Raw genomic sequence first — 18898 nt, 5'->3', positions numbered from 1 at the left:
CAAAATCTCCTTGTTCGTTACTTCCTGCCATCTAGGGTCAACCGAGGCTTCTGCATAACTCATAGGTTCTACGTGACAATAAATATTAATGGAAAAAGTTTGTTTTGATTGAGACAGGTTGTAGTAAGAAAAATGATTATGCAATGGGTGTGGTGTATTATGTATGACTGGTACTGAACTGTAAGAAGTATGATAATCTTGAAGGTAATTTGATTGTGTTTTTTTGGCCTTAGATGGCCTTCTTATTAGTGTAACATTTATAGGCTAAACATCCTCAACTATGCCCAATTGAATTTTTGTGTGATCGACATCTAGATTAGGGACCTCTATTGGTGGCTCCACGACCACTTCATCTCTAATTTCACTCTCCTCATCTGGAACAAAAGCATGCAAGGTATCCAACTCATCCTCATTATAGGTTGATATGGTTGGCAATGATGAAGTATTGTGAAATGGGAATGTATTCTCATAAAATTTCACATCTCTAAAGATAAAAATTATATGTGTGGCCAAATCTAGTAGTCTATAGCCTTTGACCCCTGGCATAAAACCAAGATGGACACATTTGAGGGCCCTATCAGCCAACTTAATTTTCCTATGTTCAATAATGGATGCATATCATAAAGTTTGTGATATCTGGGTGACTTTGATGTAGTTTATAAAATGGGGGTGTGCTTGCCTATTGATGTAACAAGCAATTTGTTGATTAAGTACACAACATGATTAGCTGCAAATGGCCAAATGTTTTTAGGTAGTGAACATACAATAACAAAGTCCTAATAACATTCATAATATCTTGGTGCTTTCTCTTAACAGTGTCATTTTACTGAGGTGTCTCGAGACAAGTTCTTTGATGAATCATGACAATGTAGTATTCTAGCATGTGGAATCACAAGCCATTATCTGACCTTACTACTTTAATCTGCTTATAAAATTATGCACCTGCATAACCACATAAATTTTGCAGCAAAGCTATAACCTCTTATTTGGTTTTCATTAATGAAACCCAAGTATATTTGTTGTGATCATCAACTACTGTTAAAAAATAATGTCGATATGTAAACGAGTTATTAATCAGCCCTCATATGTCAACATGAATCGCGTAAAAAACGGATGCATAAATAATGCTACTAAATGAAAATGGTAATTTCTGCTGTCTATATAATTAACATACATCACAAGGATTTAGATGTTTAAAGTTACAATTGGAAATAAAACTTTCCGACCTCTTCACCCTCTGTGAAGATGGATGACCAAGTCTCTTGTGCAAAATGTAACCATTAGTAATTGAGGATCTTAAAACTGTAGAATCTGTCAAAATGAACGTATTTGATTGAACTAAGTGATATACGCCCCATGTCTCCTTAGCATAACTAATCATCACATTCCTTATACGATCCTATACGGCACAACAATCACTACTCACTATGATGCATATCTTGTTTGTAGTTGTGAGTTTACTAGTGGATATAAGATTGTAGCTAAACATTGGCACGTGAAGTACATTACCAAGAACAAGATTTGACTGGAAAATGACTATGCCAATATAGGAAACCGCGACAGAATTTCCATTTGGCAATTGAACTCTACAACCTTCAATTGGTTTGTAGGATTTGAAAAACTTGAGATCACAAACTATGTGATCAGTGGCACCTGCGTCCATAATTCATATATTTGTAGTGGAATAATTGAAAGTGGTGCTTAGAATAATACGAAAATAGTTAAGACAAGTGCTGAAATTGGCCCCATTATTGTGCACACCATATTCACTCACTTTTATCTGTAATCTATAGCGAATTATAGTCTTATTGTTGCGATTGGAGCTCGAAGGAAGCAAGTTCATCAATTGGTGATATTGATCCTTAATAAGTGTATAATATTGTGGATCTAGATTGACTGTTACTGAAAATCTGCTTTTATCTTCAAGATCATTGTCAACATTCTCAAAATTATTAGGACTAACAACTTAGTTTGTCAAGGCATTTGATCTATTTTTATTTATGACCTATGTGTGTAATTTAGAGGGTAACCATGTTCTTGTAACATGTTTTCTTTGTGTCTTGGTGTATCACATTACGTGCAATGAGGCTTTATTTTGTTGTTGTAAAATCTTATAGGATTAGGCTTGGAGTGTACAAGGATATCTGCCACCAATTGATAAGCGGACGTGTATCCACTAGGCGAGATTCTATTTTCATCAAGTCTGCTAGGTTCATGATTTGCGGTGGATGTGATTGTGTTGCAATGAGTTGATCTTGGCAATACCAATATTATCCCCTAGATTGTGACTAAGTCTTTGTGGATAACTAATACTTTATGATGATACCATGTGGATCTTGATTACCGGGTGGTAACTCATATTTCACTAATAATGCCATGTGGATTAATTTACACCATTTGCTATATATATATATATATATATAATTTTAAAATATTCTCTAAGAGTGTATTAAATTAACTTTGGATTTTTTTTTATTGTATTCTCATTTATTTTTTAAAGAAAATTTTCAAATTAAAAGAAAGTGATATAATATTTAAAAAAGAACACATGATATATTATTAGAGTGTGGAATTTTTTTTGGCTTTTAATAAAACTTCTATAAAAATTTAATCAATTTTTAAATTTAAATTTGAATTAATTTGATTTGAATTATAAATAATTTTTTTATTTGATATATATATTTTTAAAAATTATGTATTATTTTAGTTAATATTTTTTTTACATCACATATGTTTTTTAATATGGTTAGAAGTATTATTATATCATCCTATATTTTTAAATGCCACTGTTAATATAGATAAAAAGTAAAATTACGTGTGAGCTGGAAATACTAGTCCAATTAAATTTACACGATTATGATACAATTTTTTTTAAGGAAAATTACAAAACTGGGTCAAATGGGAGGCCCATTTACATATTTAACCCATTTACTCATCATACTACATATCTAGACTGATTTTGTGTGACTTTCCCATAATACCCTCAATATTTATGCGCGTCTGTCTCCATCCCGTCTGACTTCGCATATTCGACCATATGCGAAGCCTGCGAAGCTAATGTTTGGATTTACTTAATGAATTTAGTTCGCATATGCGAAGCTGAAGTTTGTTTTGCTTGATGAATTTAGTTCGCATATGCGAATGCTGGATATGTTTTGAAGCTAATTCGTGAAGTGGTATATAACAAAAAATGGCAAACAACAACAGATTCTAACATTAAAATCATAACATTATCAAAATTTACAACAAGATTGCCACAATAACAACATTCAAATCATAACATTATCAAAATTTACAACAAGATTGCCACAATGAACTCTACTAACTAATCATTTCAAAGTGAACCTAACTAATCCGGTACCAATCTTGAAATAGATGAGTAATCTTGGTGTGCACCATGTGACACATCCATCTCAAAAGGTCTGGACTTCCATTTCTCATCCCAGAAGGTCTGTACTTCCAGACCTTTTGGGATGGACATGTCCCACGGTGCACACCAAGATTACTCATCCGATTTAAAATTGGTACCGGATTAGTTAGGTTCACTTTGAAGATTGGCACCATGGGATGGACGTGTCCCATGGTGCACCCCAAGATTGACACAACCTCTCCTAACCAACCACTTTAGGAGTGAATGTGTCAATCTTGGGGAAGTTCATCCCTATACAGGAAGGAAAATCATCTCCCCTGCAGCCCAGTACGCCGCCTTCCAGAAAGGGATGTTACGTATTCAATCATCTACAGAAAAAATTAATCGTGTTAGGTAGGGAAAAAGATGATTTTGGCTTCGCGAAATGAAGATTAGCGAAGCATGCGAATGTAAATGTGCAGGGAAAGAGGTGATTTTACTTCGCATATCGATGCTTTCGCGAAGTCTGCGAGGTTTGAAACGTGACTATCTACATCGAATATCGATGCTTTCGCGAAGTCTGCGAGGTCTGAAACGTGAGGATCTATTCGCAGACTTCGCGAACTAATCGATTCGCGAGGTAGATCCATACATTTCAGACTCTTTCTCTTCGCAGATCTTCGCGAAATCATCGATTCACGAAGTAGATCGTCACTTTCCCAGGCTCGTTCTCTTCGCAAAGCTTCGCGAAACCATCGATTGCGAAGTGAATTCATGAAAAAACGCAGAAAAAAACAGATACTTACATTTTTCGCCCCTTTCACCCCCAAAAGCGACAATAACAATATGATAACATGGGAAGAACGAAGTAAATAACGTAGAAAAACCATTTCTTTGATGGTAACAAGAAGAAAGAAACCAAGCAACGAACAGGAAGATGAAAAACCATGGCTTCGTTTTCTAGGGTTGGGAAGTTGCAGAATCAAGAGATGAAGAGAGGAAAAAGAGAAATTCATTGTGATTTTGACTAAATGGTGCAGATTTCGTGCAATTTAAAGGAAGAAAGGAAGATCAAAAGTCTTGAAATCATTAATGCAGGAGCAACTTTTCGCATAACCAAAGAGATAGGAGGAGCGACGGTTCGCGAGTGGTGGAAGTGGGAAGGTTAAGGGTATTATGGGAAAGTCACACAAAATCAGTCTAGATATGTAGTAGGTTGAGTGGATGAGTTAAATATGTAAATGGGCTTCCCATTTGACCCAGTTTTATAATTTTCCTTTTTTTTTTATTTTAGATTAGAGTTAATGCATTCGACACTAGTACGATAATTAATATGACACGCAGATTTTCTTCCCTACATAGACTATGTTTATACTCAAAGGAGGCAATTCCGGATCATATCAAAATTATGTTACATCATATATATATATATATATAAATATATATTTATATATATAATATGAAGATAAGAAAAATGAATTTCGAATCAATCATGTCATGTCTATATAAATCGTGTTTTCGTTTAAGAAATTATACCTTATCCAAACTAATTGAATTAGTGAAAGGGCCCTTGGGCTATGAATAAAAAGGAGGAAGTTGGCTCGGCCCACATTTTGAACTCCACTGACGTTGAGAAACCTGGCGCGATCTCCATCTTCCCCACTCACTCTCACTCGATCAAAAAAACCCTCGGTTCTGCCCATGATTTCTTGAATCCAGTAAAACCCAGAAATCCCAACCATCTAAATTCTTCAAATGGAGAATCAGAAGCGGGTATTATGCCCCGGAAACGTAGAGCTCGCCTCATATATGCTTCAAAAGAGGCAAGAACTCGCCGATAAGCCCAAAGGGATATCGGAAAACATTGACAAGACTCTATCTAAGGCTTACAATAGCATCTGCTGCGCAAAGGATCCCATCCAAACGCTTAAGGAATTATCTCAGATCAAGTATGTGTTCTTCTGCTCGATAACAATTTGAATTGTTTTAGGCTTTCAGGTTGCCAAGCATTATGTGTCTTTTAAGATGTTAAATTAGCGCATTTCATGTATCTATATTCACATTGTAGCAGTAATATATTGTGAATTTCATGTTTCTGGCTCGGAATTGAGTGTGTCTTTGCTCTCTGTGTGTTTTGACATGTTTGATTTCAGGTTGGCAAGCACTATGTGTCTTTTAAGATGTTAAATTAGCCCATTTCATGTATGTACCTTCACATTGTAGCAGTAATATAGTGCGAATTTCCTGTTTCTGGCTCGAAATTGAGTGTGTCGTTGCTCTGTGTGTGTTTTGACATCTTTGATTTCTGGATAGATTAGTCATATCTAGCGAAGTAAGGATTTTTAGGGTTTTGGTTACATACTTTTTGGTGGATAGATAGAAAATTTCATTAATATCACTTTTGAGGATTTTCAAGTATAGTCAGGCAGAAGTTGTTTTTTGTGATTTCAACACAGATTTCACAAGCAGAAGATGCTATCTGAGCAAATCCAAGTCTATGAGTGTGTTGGAGTGATTAGTAACCTATTTTTGGCATTTATGGTATATTTGGGACTTAAACTTGATGAAATTTGCAACTTAGGAACAAACTATTCCTAACTTTCATGTACTTTCACACACTTTCAGCTTCTTTCTCCATTTATTCGTTTGTTATCCTGGATAGTTTGAGTTTGAGGATTTCAATCGACTTATATTTCCAAATTAAGAAATACTCCCATATAATAAGTATTGTTGAAGGAGTTATATTAATTTTTGGAATCCCAATTATTCATTTTGTTTCGAAAAATTTCTGTTCTCGAATAATGTGGTTGTGTCTATGTATAGGAGTTACATCAATTTTTGGAATCCCAATTATTCCTTTTGTTTCGATAAATTTATGTTCTCGAATAATGTGGTTGTATCCATGTAATAGGGGTGTTGGTAAGTGGATACTGAAGCTAATGCAAGGGTTTTTCGATAGTGGTTCGGGAAGTTCTGAACCGGAAGACTTGACTGGAAAGGGTACCGAAAATCCCACTTGCACTTCATAGTTTGCCTAATTTTTTGTTTCATAATCAAATGATTATTTAGTCATTCAGGTAAAAAAGCCAAGGGAAAGAAAAGTTATGTCCCACAAAAGAATTCTGTGACATATGCCTTGCTGATTACCCTTTACAGGTAGTTAATCTCTTTACCTGGTATTTTTGTTTAAGTTTTTGAAATATTTCTGATGAATCAGTTGAATATATCTTGTAATAGGGAGACTTCAAACGAAAATGAATTTATGCGTAAACAGGAGCTTATTGATGCAGCTGAAGCTAGTGGACTATCTCGGGCTCCTATTATGTATGTAGTTGTTCCTACTCCTTTGAGCATACTTATTCTTTGTTTAAACTATTAATTGAAGTATGTTGATGCCTTCAGAATTGGGTTTGTGTTCTCAGGCCGGACAAAGGAAAAGGTAAACCGGGACAATTTGGGAGTTCTGCTAGGGAATGGTATACTGGGTGGAGCTGCATGAAGACGCTGATAAGTAAAGGATTAGTTGCTAAATCTAGTTGTCCAGCAAAGTAGGCATTTATAATTCCATAATTTCGTTTTATATGGTTTTCATTTTTTTAGTAGTAGATTGTTCCTTTTTTTTTTTCCATCAAAATTGAATTGTAAGATAAGAAATTCAAGTTTATCGAAAGAGTCCCTAGATGTGCTTAAACATATAATAAGAAGTGCCAGAGGTAAAGCGAGATGTGTCTCCTAAGAACAAGCAGAACTCTAAGAGCATGGTGCTTTGATTGATGTACTAAACATTGAAGAACCTGCTTTATACTCTTTTAAACCATCATCCCAAACACAACTCTTAATGATCTTCGACTGCTGTTGTATAGAGCTACGTTGCACGGAAATGGAAGTGGAATCTGAAATGGAAACGGAAATGGACACCGGGAAATGTGATTTCTAAAAAAAAAGCTAGGAAACTGTAGTGAAAACGGAAATGAAACATATGTTGAGAGTTTACTAAGATATGCAAACTTTACTTTTTTACCGATGTAGTACACACAAATGTGAAGTTTTTGCGACATTATTTTGTGTGTAATTTTTGGTTAATTTTGGCTCAATGCTCTATTTTTATGATTTTTTAAAAATAATTTACATCACAACTCGAATATCTGCTTTATACTTGTGTCTTGACTACTTATCTTCTCACATTTGAACCACCAACCTAATAACTTATGCAATTTACATGTCTTTTTCAGGTATATGCTGACTGAGGCTGGGAATGAAGTGGCTCGTGAGTGTCTCATGAGGGCTCGTCTGCTGGATCCTAAAGAGGGTTTAGGTAACATAGAAGGTTCTACTGATCTAGACAGGATTAACATGCCCGACTTAGGGCATGCTCGGCCTGATTCAGCTAGAACAGTGAAATCTGCATCTGTTGATTTAAGCAGGCAAAAGAAATCAATCGATGTTCCCGTTGAATCTCTTGAGAGGGTGTGATTTCCACTATTTTTAAAGTAGAATTTATTAGTTCAAATATATCCAAAGCTTATGTTACCGTAATTAATCCAAGGGTGCATTAATTTTTATTATAAGGTTGTTGTTCTTTCCTTTTTTTGTGATGCTATACGCTTTCTGATATAGATTTTGGTCTCTCATACTGCAGTTGATGCGCATGGGATATTCTAAGGAAAAAGTCCTTAGTGCTTTCGCTGAAGTTTCTGATACTTCCCCAAACAAGGAAATCTCTTCACTCTGGATGGCAGTTTTATGTCGCCTTAAAGAAGATCAAGTTTACGGTGATCATTTAGAGCCTCAAGATCGAAGAAAGGATCGCCAATCTAGTGATGGTAATAACTTACTTTTAAATGCCTCGTGGTCCTATATTTTTTTTTAACAGTTCAGATCTTAACGGGGTCTTTCTAATCTCTAGATGCTATTTGTAAAGAGACCGTTGTTCGGATGAATTCTAGATGTGATAGTGGAAATATGCTAAATTCATATCCTGGCCGCTCTGCACCTGACTCGTTTACCTTAAGAGCTTGCTCATCAACTGTATGTATGCACTTAAAATGAATATTTTAGATCATTTAGAAAAGCGCTCCATTGTCTCTTTTCTTTCCGTGAAAACTGTTCATTTCATAGTATCAATATTATGTTACTTTTGATTATTCTGTAGGATGTCCCTATGAAAAACCCAAGTTTGAATGGCCTAGAAGCAAAGATGAAAGCGTTAAGCATGCCGCCTTTGAGTTTAGGTGAAGGATTTGAAGATATGTATGAAGTAGTCCTGATATTGGATAGCAGGGAGCAGTTTGCTGTTCAGGGGTAAGTAACTTGGAACTTTGCTTAGCTCCAAATTAGCAGGTCTGTTCAGCCACATGACGTTGAATTTAAAGTCATTAAATTTTTATGAAAAATATTATAGAACTTTCTTTCACAAGGTCTGTGCGAAGTTTGTTACTTTTTCTTGTGATTAAGAGTTCACTATATTATCTGCTCTTTGTCACTGTAAAAGTTTCACAATTTCTTTCTGTCTCCATGACTAAGTTTTCTTTTTGGATAGTATCGGATTGCAATAAGATTGGGGAGGAATTGCACTGCTTTGTGTTACTGTTCATAGTTATTAGATGTGAATAGTCATTGTCAGATATTAATATGAAGTGGACCTTTAACTATTAGCTCGAGCTTTTAGTTCAAACGGTTTCATGTCATGGTATCAGAGCCAGTTTGACAAAGTGGTCTAGGGTTCGATTCTTGGCAGCCCCATTTGTTGATTTAATTGCAGGACATGGTAGTATGGGCATGTGTTGTGCACACTTCAAGCCCAGTGGGCATTCGCGTGTGGGGGTGTCTCAGATATTAATATGAAGTGGACTTTTAACTATTAGCTCGAGCTTTTAGTTCAATTGGTTCCATGACAGTCATATTATATATAATATCTCATATGCTCTTTTTGTTTATATCTGGCTTAATACATATGTTGCACCCCTCTACTTGGTCCAAAACTTCAACTGCCTCCTAAACTTTCAAAAGTTCTAAATGACCCCTATTCTTATCTAATTTCATTAAGTAACCTCCTATTCTTGTCCAATTGCATTCAATAACCCCCTATTTTTGTCCAATTGCATTTAATAACTCCCTATTCTTGTCCAATTGCATTCAATAACCCCAAAACTTCAAGTGTCCCGTGAACTTTCAAAAGTTCCTAATTATTTGTCTATTTGGCATTTTCTTTTTGACACATATGACAAACAGTTTGACATGTGGCCAGTGTGTCTACCATTTTCTGCATCTAACATATTCTATTGAGAAATAGGGGCTATTGAATGCAATTGGACAAGAATAGGGGCCATTTGGAACCTTAGTAAATTCAAGGGGACAGTTGAAATTTTGAGCCAAGTACAGGGGGGCAACATATGTATTAGGCCTTTATATCTAGATGCTTCTTGGTTTGATAAACTACCATTGATACTTTTTTATGTATATTTTATATATAATCAATGTTCAACATCGTCAAGTTTCTCATACTTTATAGTTGGGTTAGGGATAAGGTACAAAATTACTCCTAATGGTTGTCGGCCAAGAACCATTTTGTCTTGTCCCTAACATCATATATGGTGCAATTGAGGACCTACTGTTGGCAAGTTACCAATTTCATACATCATTGAAAACTCCAAATATTCTATTCAAGTGCTGCACAATTTGTTTTTTGTTTTGTTTTGTACTTTTGTTGTCCAACACGTGATAAGAATCCAAACAAGACGAGATCCACAAGTTTCACTTTGTACATAGCTGTTTTGCTTTGTGCTTGCTACGTCAGAAACCTAATTTTCGTGCACCTTTTATGATTTCAGGTCAAAGTTCACTAAACTTATTGAGAGCATTTGCAAAGAACATAGAATTAAAATAGAGGTAAGCTTGTTCGATCTTTGAAATTTCTTTTGATGCTTCATTGTGTTTTTCAATTTGCTGGCTTACTTCACTTTGTGGTTTTGTGATTGAATTTACTGAAAACTGCTTAAAAATATTGTGCCTTTTCTGGATTCAGAATTTCAATAACTGATCTTCTGTTAGATGAGCATACGAAGGACCTTGTGCGAAACTGAGACCACCTGAAGTATTTGAGAGTTTCGGAAACTTGTGTGAAACATTTGGGGTCATGTTTATGTATTTTAAGGAAATTGGTAACTCATTCTTAAAATTGGAAACTTTTTCTAGGATATAATGTGTTTGAAGTAGATAAATGTTAATCACATGATTACTTAATCTCTGATATTGTCTAGATCATCTACCAGCTTTCAAAATGAAAGAATCTTTTTTTCCGTCTATTATGCGACTTTTATGTAAGATTTTTTAATGTATATTAAAAGATTAAACATACATCCTTACAAGTTTAAAAATTTATAGATACACCCTTGTATTTTTATTATTTACACATTTTCCCCACGTTTCTGACTCCTATACCTTTTACAAATATCGTTTCCTAGGCTCATGTTTATGCATTTAAAGGAAATTGGAAACTCATTCTTAAAATGTGGAAACTTTGTTTTCTAGGATATAATGTGTTTTTAGAAGTGGATCAATGTTAATCACATGATTACTAAATCTATGATATTGTCTAGATCATCTTCTACTAGCTTTCAAAATGAAACAATCTTTTTTTTTTTCGTTTATTATGCGACTTATAATGTATGCATAAAAAGATTAAGCACACATCCTTATAATTTTAAAAATTTATAGATATACCCTTGTATTTTCATTATTTAAACATTTTCCCCATGTTTCCAATTCGTATTACAAATGTGCCCCGTTTCTGTTTCGGTTTCCTTATCCGTTATCGTTTCCATGTAACATACGTTTGAAGCATTTAAGCCTATATGTTCTTTTTTCTCCTTGTTTTTCCTGGATGTGCAAATGTTTGCTGAAATTTCACTTGTATGACTGATTTTAAAATGTGCATGTTCTCCAATGCTCAGGTGCGGCGGTTGCCCGTTGGAGATGGAATATGGATAGCTCGCCATAAGTATCTGCAGAGTGAATATGTTCTTGATTATATTGTTGAGCGGAAGAGAATTGATGACCTGCGCTCATCAATTAGAGATAACCGCTACAAAGATCAGAAACTAAGACTTCTGGTTAGATTCTTACTTCTCTCTCATTTATATCTATATTAATTTTTGCTATATTGGTTTGATCTTTGGTTTACATTTCTAAAACTTGATATTTTTTGTCTGCAAACCACAAAATTGATTATTTAAAATAGGCTGTGAACCTTGCAAGTATGTTTAGGCATATTATCATTGTGGAGTTCAAATATTCTTGATGTTGAATTTGTCTTTCAGCATTGATTAATCTATTAATTTGATTGTTAACAATGATGAAAAAACGATTTCTAATTTGGTTCGTAAGGACATGATCTTTGTCAGATATAATAATGAAAGCTATTCATGAGTTTTGCCTATAAGTTTAAGCTTTTGGAGCAAATGGTTATTTGAACATGTTATGAGAGCCTCTTAGCCCTCCTATTCGGCTAGGACATACTTATCACGACTAAGTGGTCGAGGCTCGGGTTGTCATTGAGCCGAGCCGAGTTTTAGCATGCTCATGCTCAGCTTGTCAGAAAATGGACGAGCTCGAGCTCAATATCGTGTTTGTGAGCTGCCCGCCGGCAACTTGTTAATTTTGTTCATGAACTTTAATCATGAACAATTCATTAATTATTGTTTATTAGAAATTTCTTTAACACAAAACTACGTAGTTTTGACGCCTACTAAACTGAAATTTCACATAAAACTACATAGTTTTGCACTTCCCCTTTTATAGAAATACTATTATTGAAAAAATAATCGAACCAAGCTTCCTAACGAGCCTGTTCATGAACATTATAAATTGAGTTTGTTCATGAACCTATAACCGAGCCTACTCACGAGCTTCCGAACCGAGTTTCGTTGTGCTCAAGCTCGGTCGTTTACAAATTCGGTTGAGTTTTTATTGAGCGGCTCAGCTCATTTACACTCCTGGTCGAGGGTTCAAATCTTGACAAGTCCATTTATTAATGGAATTTCAAATAAGCCTATGTTGTGCACGTGTAAGCCCAAAGGACATTTACGTGCGGGGGTTTGTCAAACATGATAATAGAAAGTACTTATTAGCGTTACGTATAAGCTTAAGCTTTATGGTCAATTGGTTCCTTGATTTTAGTGTTTCATTATGACATTTTGGCAGCGATGTGGACTTAAGAAGTTGATATATCTTGTGGAAGGTGACCCTAATTCCTCTGAAGCAGCTGAAAGCCTTAAAACAGCGTAAGCTTTCTCTAAAGCTCAGTTTATAGTTTGAATGATCAGATTCAGATTTATGTTCTCATTATGCCTTTTGGATTACCTATAAAATTGATGATTAACAGAGATGGTTTTGATGGATAAAGTCAAGATAACTTATTCTATGTTATATGCAAATGGAAACAGATTTATAAAAAAAGGGGGATATTGGCTAAATTTAATCTTAACGTTTCAAGGGAAGTGCAGTTTAGCCCTAACACACAAAATGTTCTAAATTTAACTCTTAACGTTTTCAAGGAAGATCAGTTTTAGCGCTACCTTACCGAAAATTTGAAAAGACTGGTTTGACTTATTTAACCGTCACATCAGACCTTCCAAGTAAGTTCTCGTACATTTTTTGTTGGTTATTTGTAACTATATTAGTAACATCGTAAATATTTTAGACACTGCGACTAAAATATTTACGATGGTGGAGATGCGTATGTTGAGAATAAAATGAGGGAAAACCGACTAAGGTGGTTTGACCATGTAAGACGAAGAGCGCTTGATGCACCGGTTAAGAGGACCGAAGAGTGGCAAATGGATGTAATGGTGAGGGGTAGAGGAAGACCTAAGCAAACTTGGAAGAAGGTGATTGAGAGTGATATGAGTTGGGGATTGAGGAAAATATGGCAGTGGATAGGACGGAGTGGAGAAAGAGAATTTATGTCGTTGACACGACTAGATTTCACGGTTTTATATGATGGTTTATGTTAGCCGATCCCAAATGATTTCGGGACTAAGGCTTTGTTGTTGTTGTGCTAGCAACACACTAAATTTGGAAGGTCTGAAGTTATACTTAAATAACAGTCAAAACAGTCTTTTCAAATTTTCGACAACAACAAAGCCTTAGTCCTGAAATGATTCAGGGTCGGCTAACATGAACCGTCATACGAAACCGTGAAATTAAGTCCTGTCAGCGACACAAATTCTCTTCCTCCACTCTGTCCTATCCACTACCATATTTTCCTCTTCCCTCAATAAACTCATATTTTCAGTTCAAATTTTCGATAACGTTGGGCTAAAATTTAATCTTGCTTGGAAACGTTAGGGTTAAATTTGCATCATGTCTTAAGCTAGGACTAAATCTGGACTTCTGTTAAAAAATTTAAACTTTTTATCCCACCAAAAATATAAGAAATAGAAACGTATTAATAATAAAAATACAGGGTTATATCTATAAAGTTTTAAAATTATAAGGATGTAGGTTTTATTTTTTGTATATAAATGAATCTTTTTTACGTACAAGTCACATAACGTGATAGAGGAAAAAAAGAGATTTTTCATTCTGAAATCTTGTAAAAGAGATTTAGAAAAATATTAGAGATTTACTGAACATGAGATTATCCTTGATCTACCTCTTATGGAAACACATTACATCCTAGGAAACAAGTTTTCAGATTCTAAGAAACGAGTTTTCAATTTTCTTAAATTACAGAAACATGACCCGAAACGTTTAATACAAGTTTCTGAGAGTTTCAGTTTTCGAAACATTTCCCGAAATGTGAAGTGCTTTGAAATCAAAGTTTTGAATCTCTGATTTGTCTCTTTTTTTTGCGCTCAATGCGAGTTGCGGATTGAATGTCTTCTAGTTTGAACTGTTTATGTCTTTTTTGTGCAGTTGTTTTACAACAGAGATTCTGGAAGGATTTGATGTGCAGAGAACAAGTTGTTTGCGTGATACTCTGAAGACGTATGCTTATCTCACTCGATCAATCTTCCAATACTATCGATCTCAGACGCTCGAGGATAGACCTGCATGTACTGGATTCTGTCCTCCTTTTGATGATTTTATCAAAAGCTGTGAAGACTTGGAGAGAATGACAGTCAGTGATGTGTTTGCAGTTCAGCTCATGCAGGTATGGATATTTTTTGTTAGCAGGATGTACTTTGGCTTAAAACGACTTTTCTGCCGCCTCAACTTGCTCAAAACGACCTTTCTACCACCTCAACTTCTTTAAACTGACCTTTCTGCCATCACAATTTGCTTAAATTGCCTGTGACATGTAGAGTGCGGTACTGCCATGTGGAAATAAGAGATTAGCCGTGACAGTTTAAGCAAGTTGAGGGGTGGAAAGGTCGTTTTGATAGTGTAGGGGGTCATTAGGGTTTTGGTGCAAGTTGGAGGGATGGAATATGTATTAGGCCATGTAATTCAGTCAAAATCAAGGAAGCACTGACATGAATACTCGTACGGATGCGGGTCCGGCAAATGACGTTTTATGAAAAAATATGAGACACCGGTACGACGGGCACACGCCAAATATATGTATATATATAACATTTTATAAGTCATTTTAAACCATAAATAACATACATAATAGGGTAAATAATTTATTAGTCCCCTAGTTTTTACCTAACATACTGTTTAGTCCTTCTATTTTGAAAAACACATTTTAAGGTCCATATCTTTTGCCAATATTAACCTTTTGGTCCTTTTGTCTAGTTTTTTTAGACTTGTAACCGTTATATCTTTTGTCTAGCTAAGATATGTTCGGTTAAAAATATAAAAAAATAGATAAAAGGACCACAAGGTTAATATTGTTAAAAGATAGGGACTTTAAAATGTGTTTTTCAAAATAGGGGGCTAAACAGTGTTGTAGGTAAAAACTAGGGGACTAATAAATTATTTACCCTACATAATAAGTCATTAATTCATCAAAAAGAAATATTTAATACTTAAAACTATTTAAACTACCAAAAAAGAGGCGGCTGCTATATTATTTTCTTTAGATTTTGATATTTTTTTATATACCGACCCCTCTTTTTTGTGAAATTATTAAAAAACCCTCAATATTCTACTTAATTAACTCAAAAGCCGTGTTCCCGAAGTGTTTCAGAAATGTCCCTGAAGTGTCCCCATAAAAAAGAAAAAGAAAAAGAGGGGACTCTTATTTTGGAGTGTTGGGTATGTGTCCCCAGAGTGTCGGAGTATTCGACACTCATACATTAACCTCCTATAAGTTCGGTGCTTCCTAGGTTAAAATTGACGAATCTGGTTTATTATGTCTATGGCTCCTGCATACAGTATATTTGACAACATTTCAAAACCCTTTTGAAAAAGCTAAATTTTGTCGTTGTAAAATTTTTCAGTTTGGCCCTACTACTTTAATTTTTAATCACGTTCAATCCTCGTACTTTACGTTTTCTCAAAAGTTAACCCATTGCAAACAGCTCTATGAGCAAGCAGTGTATTGCATACGTTGTTAGAAGACGTGTGGTCAAATTTGTTCTCTAAGAGCATCTCCAATGCAAGCAAACAAGGTTGTCAAAATTTAACACATCGTCAATAAGGTTGTAATCGAGCCGAGCCGAGCCGAGCTTTGCCTACTAAGGCTCGGCTCGTCAGAAAATTGATGAGCTCGAGCTCAACGTTCTTTTCACGAGCTTTGCTCGCGAGCAGCTCGTTAATTTAGTTTATGAACTTCGTTCGCGAACAACTCATTAATTATGTTCATTAATTATATTGATTTGAAATTTTTTAACACCAAACTAAATAGTTTTAAAACCTACACAAAACTAAATTTTATACAAAACTACCTTGTTTTACATTTTCCTTTTATATAATAATCGAACAAAGCTTGCTCGCGAGCGTGTTCCTGAACATTATAATCGGGCTTGCTCATGAGCTATTTCATGAACCTATAATCGAGCTTGCTCGCGAGCTTTTGAACATAACTTTCGCCGTGCTGAAGCTTGGCTTGTTTATAAATCAAGCCAAACTCAGTCGAGCATCTTTTACAACCCTAATCGTCAAGAAAGGGCAACATTGCCATAAAAGAATAAGCACCTCTTATCTCTCCAATGCATAGCAGTACTCCAAGCGCCCTCCACCTCACCAAACACTCATTAAACACTCCCCATTGGAGATGCTCTAATTGTGTAACGCTTTGGAACCCTTAATTAAGGGAAAATTTTGCGAAAAATTAAAGTGTAAGGGGTTTAAATGTGCCAAAAAACTGTAGTAGAGGGGTCAAATATAGGGCCAAATGTACCGAAATTAAAGTACAGGGGAAAAAATAACAAATTTTAGACTGTTTGAGAATTGTAAGCTAACATTAGTGTCCTTGTATCTTGAAAATATGCGTGCAGGTCCCCCACGTAACAGAAGAAATTGCCATTGCTGTTGTAGATCTGTATCCAACGCTTTTATCTCTAGCCCAAGCTTATTCTGTTCTTGTGAGTTCTTCTTTGCTACTCCAACTTCTTATATGATAATTAATGTTTCCGTTGCCTATACTTGGCCCGAAACTTTAATCGTACCCTGAACTTTTAAAAGTTCGAAACGATCTCTGTTCTTGTCCAATTGTATTCAATAACTCCCTAATTCTTAATAGAATTTGTTGAATGTAAAAAACGGTAGACACGATCCGCCACATGTCAAATAGACAATTAATTAGGAACTTTCGAAAGTTCAGGGGGCGGTTGAAGTTTTGGGCTTATTGAATGCAATTGTACAAGAATAGGTTTGTTGAATGGAATTGGAAAAGAATAATGGGTTATTGGATGCAATTCGATGAGAATAGGAAATTACGGATGCAATTTGACAAGAATATGAGGTTATTTGGAATTTTTGAAAGTTTAGGGGGGCAGTTGGAGTTTTGGGCCAAGTAGAGGGGCGACAGATGTATTAAGCCTTAATGTTTCTGTCGAACTTTCAAAACTAACTTTTCCGCCAAATCAACTTGTTTGGAATTATCTTTGCGTCACTTCAACTAGGGGTAAGTTGCCCCGATGGTCATTGGAGTTTAGTCGATAACTTCATTTTGTTTCAATAAAGTCATTGAACTTTCATTTTTATTTCAATAAAGTCATTCCAACCAACTCAGACAGAAAAAATCACTTGAATAGTGACGTGACAACCAAGTTGGAAAGAACTCTGCAATATATAACATGACAGCCACATGCCCCGGACAGCTAAAAAAAGATAAAAATATATATACTTTTTTGTTACCACATGACAGTTTCAAGCAGTGTACGTAAATATGTCAGCACCTTAAATTAAGTAAATATGGCATGTCATTGGTGATTTTTTCTGTCTGAAATGGACGGAATGATTTTATTGAAATAAAAATGAAAGTTTAGTTACTTTCTTGAAACAAAATGAAGTTCAGTGACCTTTTGAACCTAACTCCAAACTTCAGTGATTATCGATGCAATTAATTCCTTCAACTTGCTTAAAGCAGCATTTTCGAGACCTCAACTTGCTTAAATTGCTAGTTACTAAGGGGTTAGCTGTGACAATTAAGTAGGAATATCAATTTCTGACACGATAATACGATTTACAGAGTTAAGGGGATCAAAAGATCGTTTTGAAAGTTTAGAAGGTCATTAAACGTTTGAGTGCAAGTTGAAATAGCTGAATATGTATTAAGTTTTTCTCTTCCTTTTTCTTTCGAAGGATGGTGATCTTGGTGCACAAGAGGAGATGCTTAGGAAACAGAGTAATAATGCAATAACTGCCACAGCCAGCCGGAATATCTATAGATTGGTTTGGGCCGATAACCAATAACAAGTCGCTCCGACGGGGAAGAAGATCTGTTGTCCCCGATTCTCTATTCTCTATTCTCTCACCTGTTTTCGACTCAATTTATGACAAGTGATATACTTATCCTATTGTGGTTAAGAACGATTACGAGTTCGGGTTATAGGGTTAAAGTAGGATACACGTGTCACGTAGTATAAATTGAATGGGAGGCGGGTTGGGGGATAGGGAATTGGGGACGACGGATTTTCTTACATCAAACAGGATGAAACTAACTCGGTTTTTTCTTGCAAGCAAAACCTTTTTGCTTCATTTGTTGCTCATGTAAATCATTATTGACAATGAGTATGTATATTGTTGTGGTAATTTTTATTCGTTTTACGGCCTAACTGTTGTTATTTACTGTTTACTCTTTGTTGTTACTGATTATTGTTAAATGCTAGTTTATTTTCTTTTCAAAAATAGCTATCAGTAGTTGTTTATCATTCGTATCTGAACACTTTAAAATCTATTGTTAGAACAATTGGAACTTGTTTGACAAGTGATCAGACATCATGAAACTTGTTTTTGCAAGCCAAAGCAAAGCTGCCGTTAGAACTAGGGCCGAGCACAAGATTTCGAGATTCTTGAATTAAAATGAATTTTCGAATAAAAATATCCGGAATTGGTTGTTGACTTTTTCTTTACGACCGAATCACATTGTACTATTAAGTTACATTAGTTACAGTTTTGGAGATTTTTAAATTCTCATTTTTAATGATCAAATAA

General features: G+C 35.1%; 1 protein-coding gene across 1 annotated transcript; it reads left to right on the top strand.

Moving 5' to 3' along the window:
- The first annotated feature begins 4985 nt into the window (after positions 1–4985).
- Positions 4986–18584, top strand: LOC136221807 (crossover junction endonuclease MUS81). The gene is made up of 15 exons (XM_066009232.1): positions 4986–5298; positions 6261–6349; positions 6427–6505; positions 6587–6673; positions 6772–6897; positions 7582–7816; positions 7989–8172; positions 8256–8377; positions 8502–8650; positions 10180–10237; positions 11302–11460; positions 12551–12630; positions 14267–14504; positions 16738–16824; positions 18047–18584. Exons 1-15 carry the CDS (start codon positions 5105–5107, stop codon positions 18155–18157), a joined length of 1998 nt encoding a protein of 665 aa, XP_065865304.1. The 5' UTR covers positions 4986–5104; the 3' UTR covers positions 18158–18584.
- Positions 18585–18898: the final 314 nt, after the last annotated feature.

This window comes from Euphorbia lathyris, chromosome 3 (assembly GCF_963576675.1).
Source record: "Euphorbia lathyris chromosome 3, ddEupLath1.1, whole genome shotgun sequence".
Taxonomy (NCBI): Eukaryota; Viridiplantae; Streptophyta; class Magnoliopsida; order Malpighiales; family Euphorbiaceae; genus Euphorbia; species Euphorbia lathyris.
Note: the sequence above shows the minus strand (reverse complement) of the source record. Positions and strands in the feature narration are given on the sequence as shown.

What these genes read in the sequence shown, in the direction of transcription:
- LOC136221807 (XM_066009232.1), top strand. Translation starts at nt 5,105, where the DNA reads ATGGAGAATCAGAAGCGGGTATTATGCCCCGGAAACGTAGAGCTCGCC. An exon ending in CCGTTGAATCTCTTGAGAGG is followed by an intron (nt 7,817 to 7,988) that starts GTGTGATTTCCA and finishes CTCATACTGCAG; the next exon opens with TTGATGCGCATGGGATATTC. An exon ending in CCCAAGCTTATTCTGTTCTT is followed by an intron (nt 16,825 to 18,046) that starts GTGAGTTCTTCT and finishes TTTCTTTCGAAG; the next exon opens with GATGGTGATCTTGGTGCACA.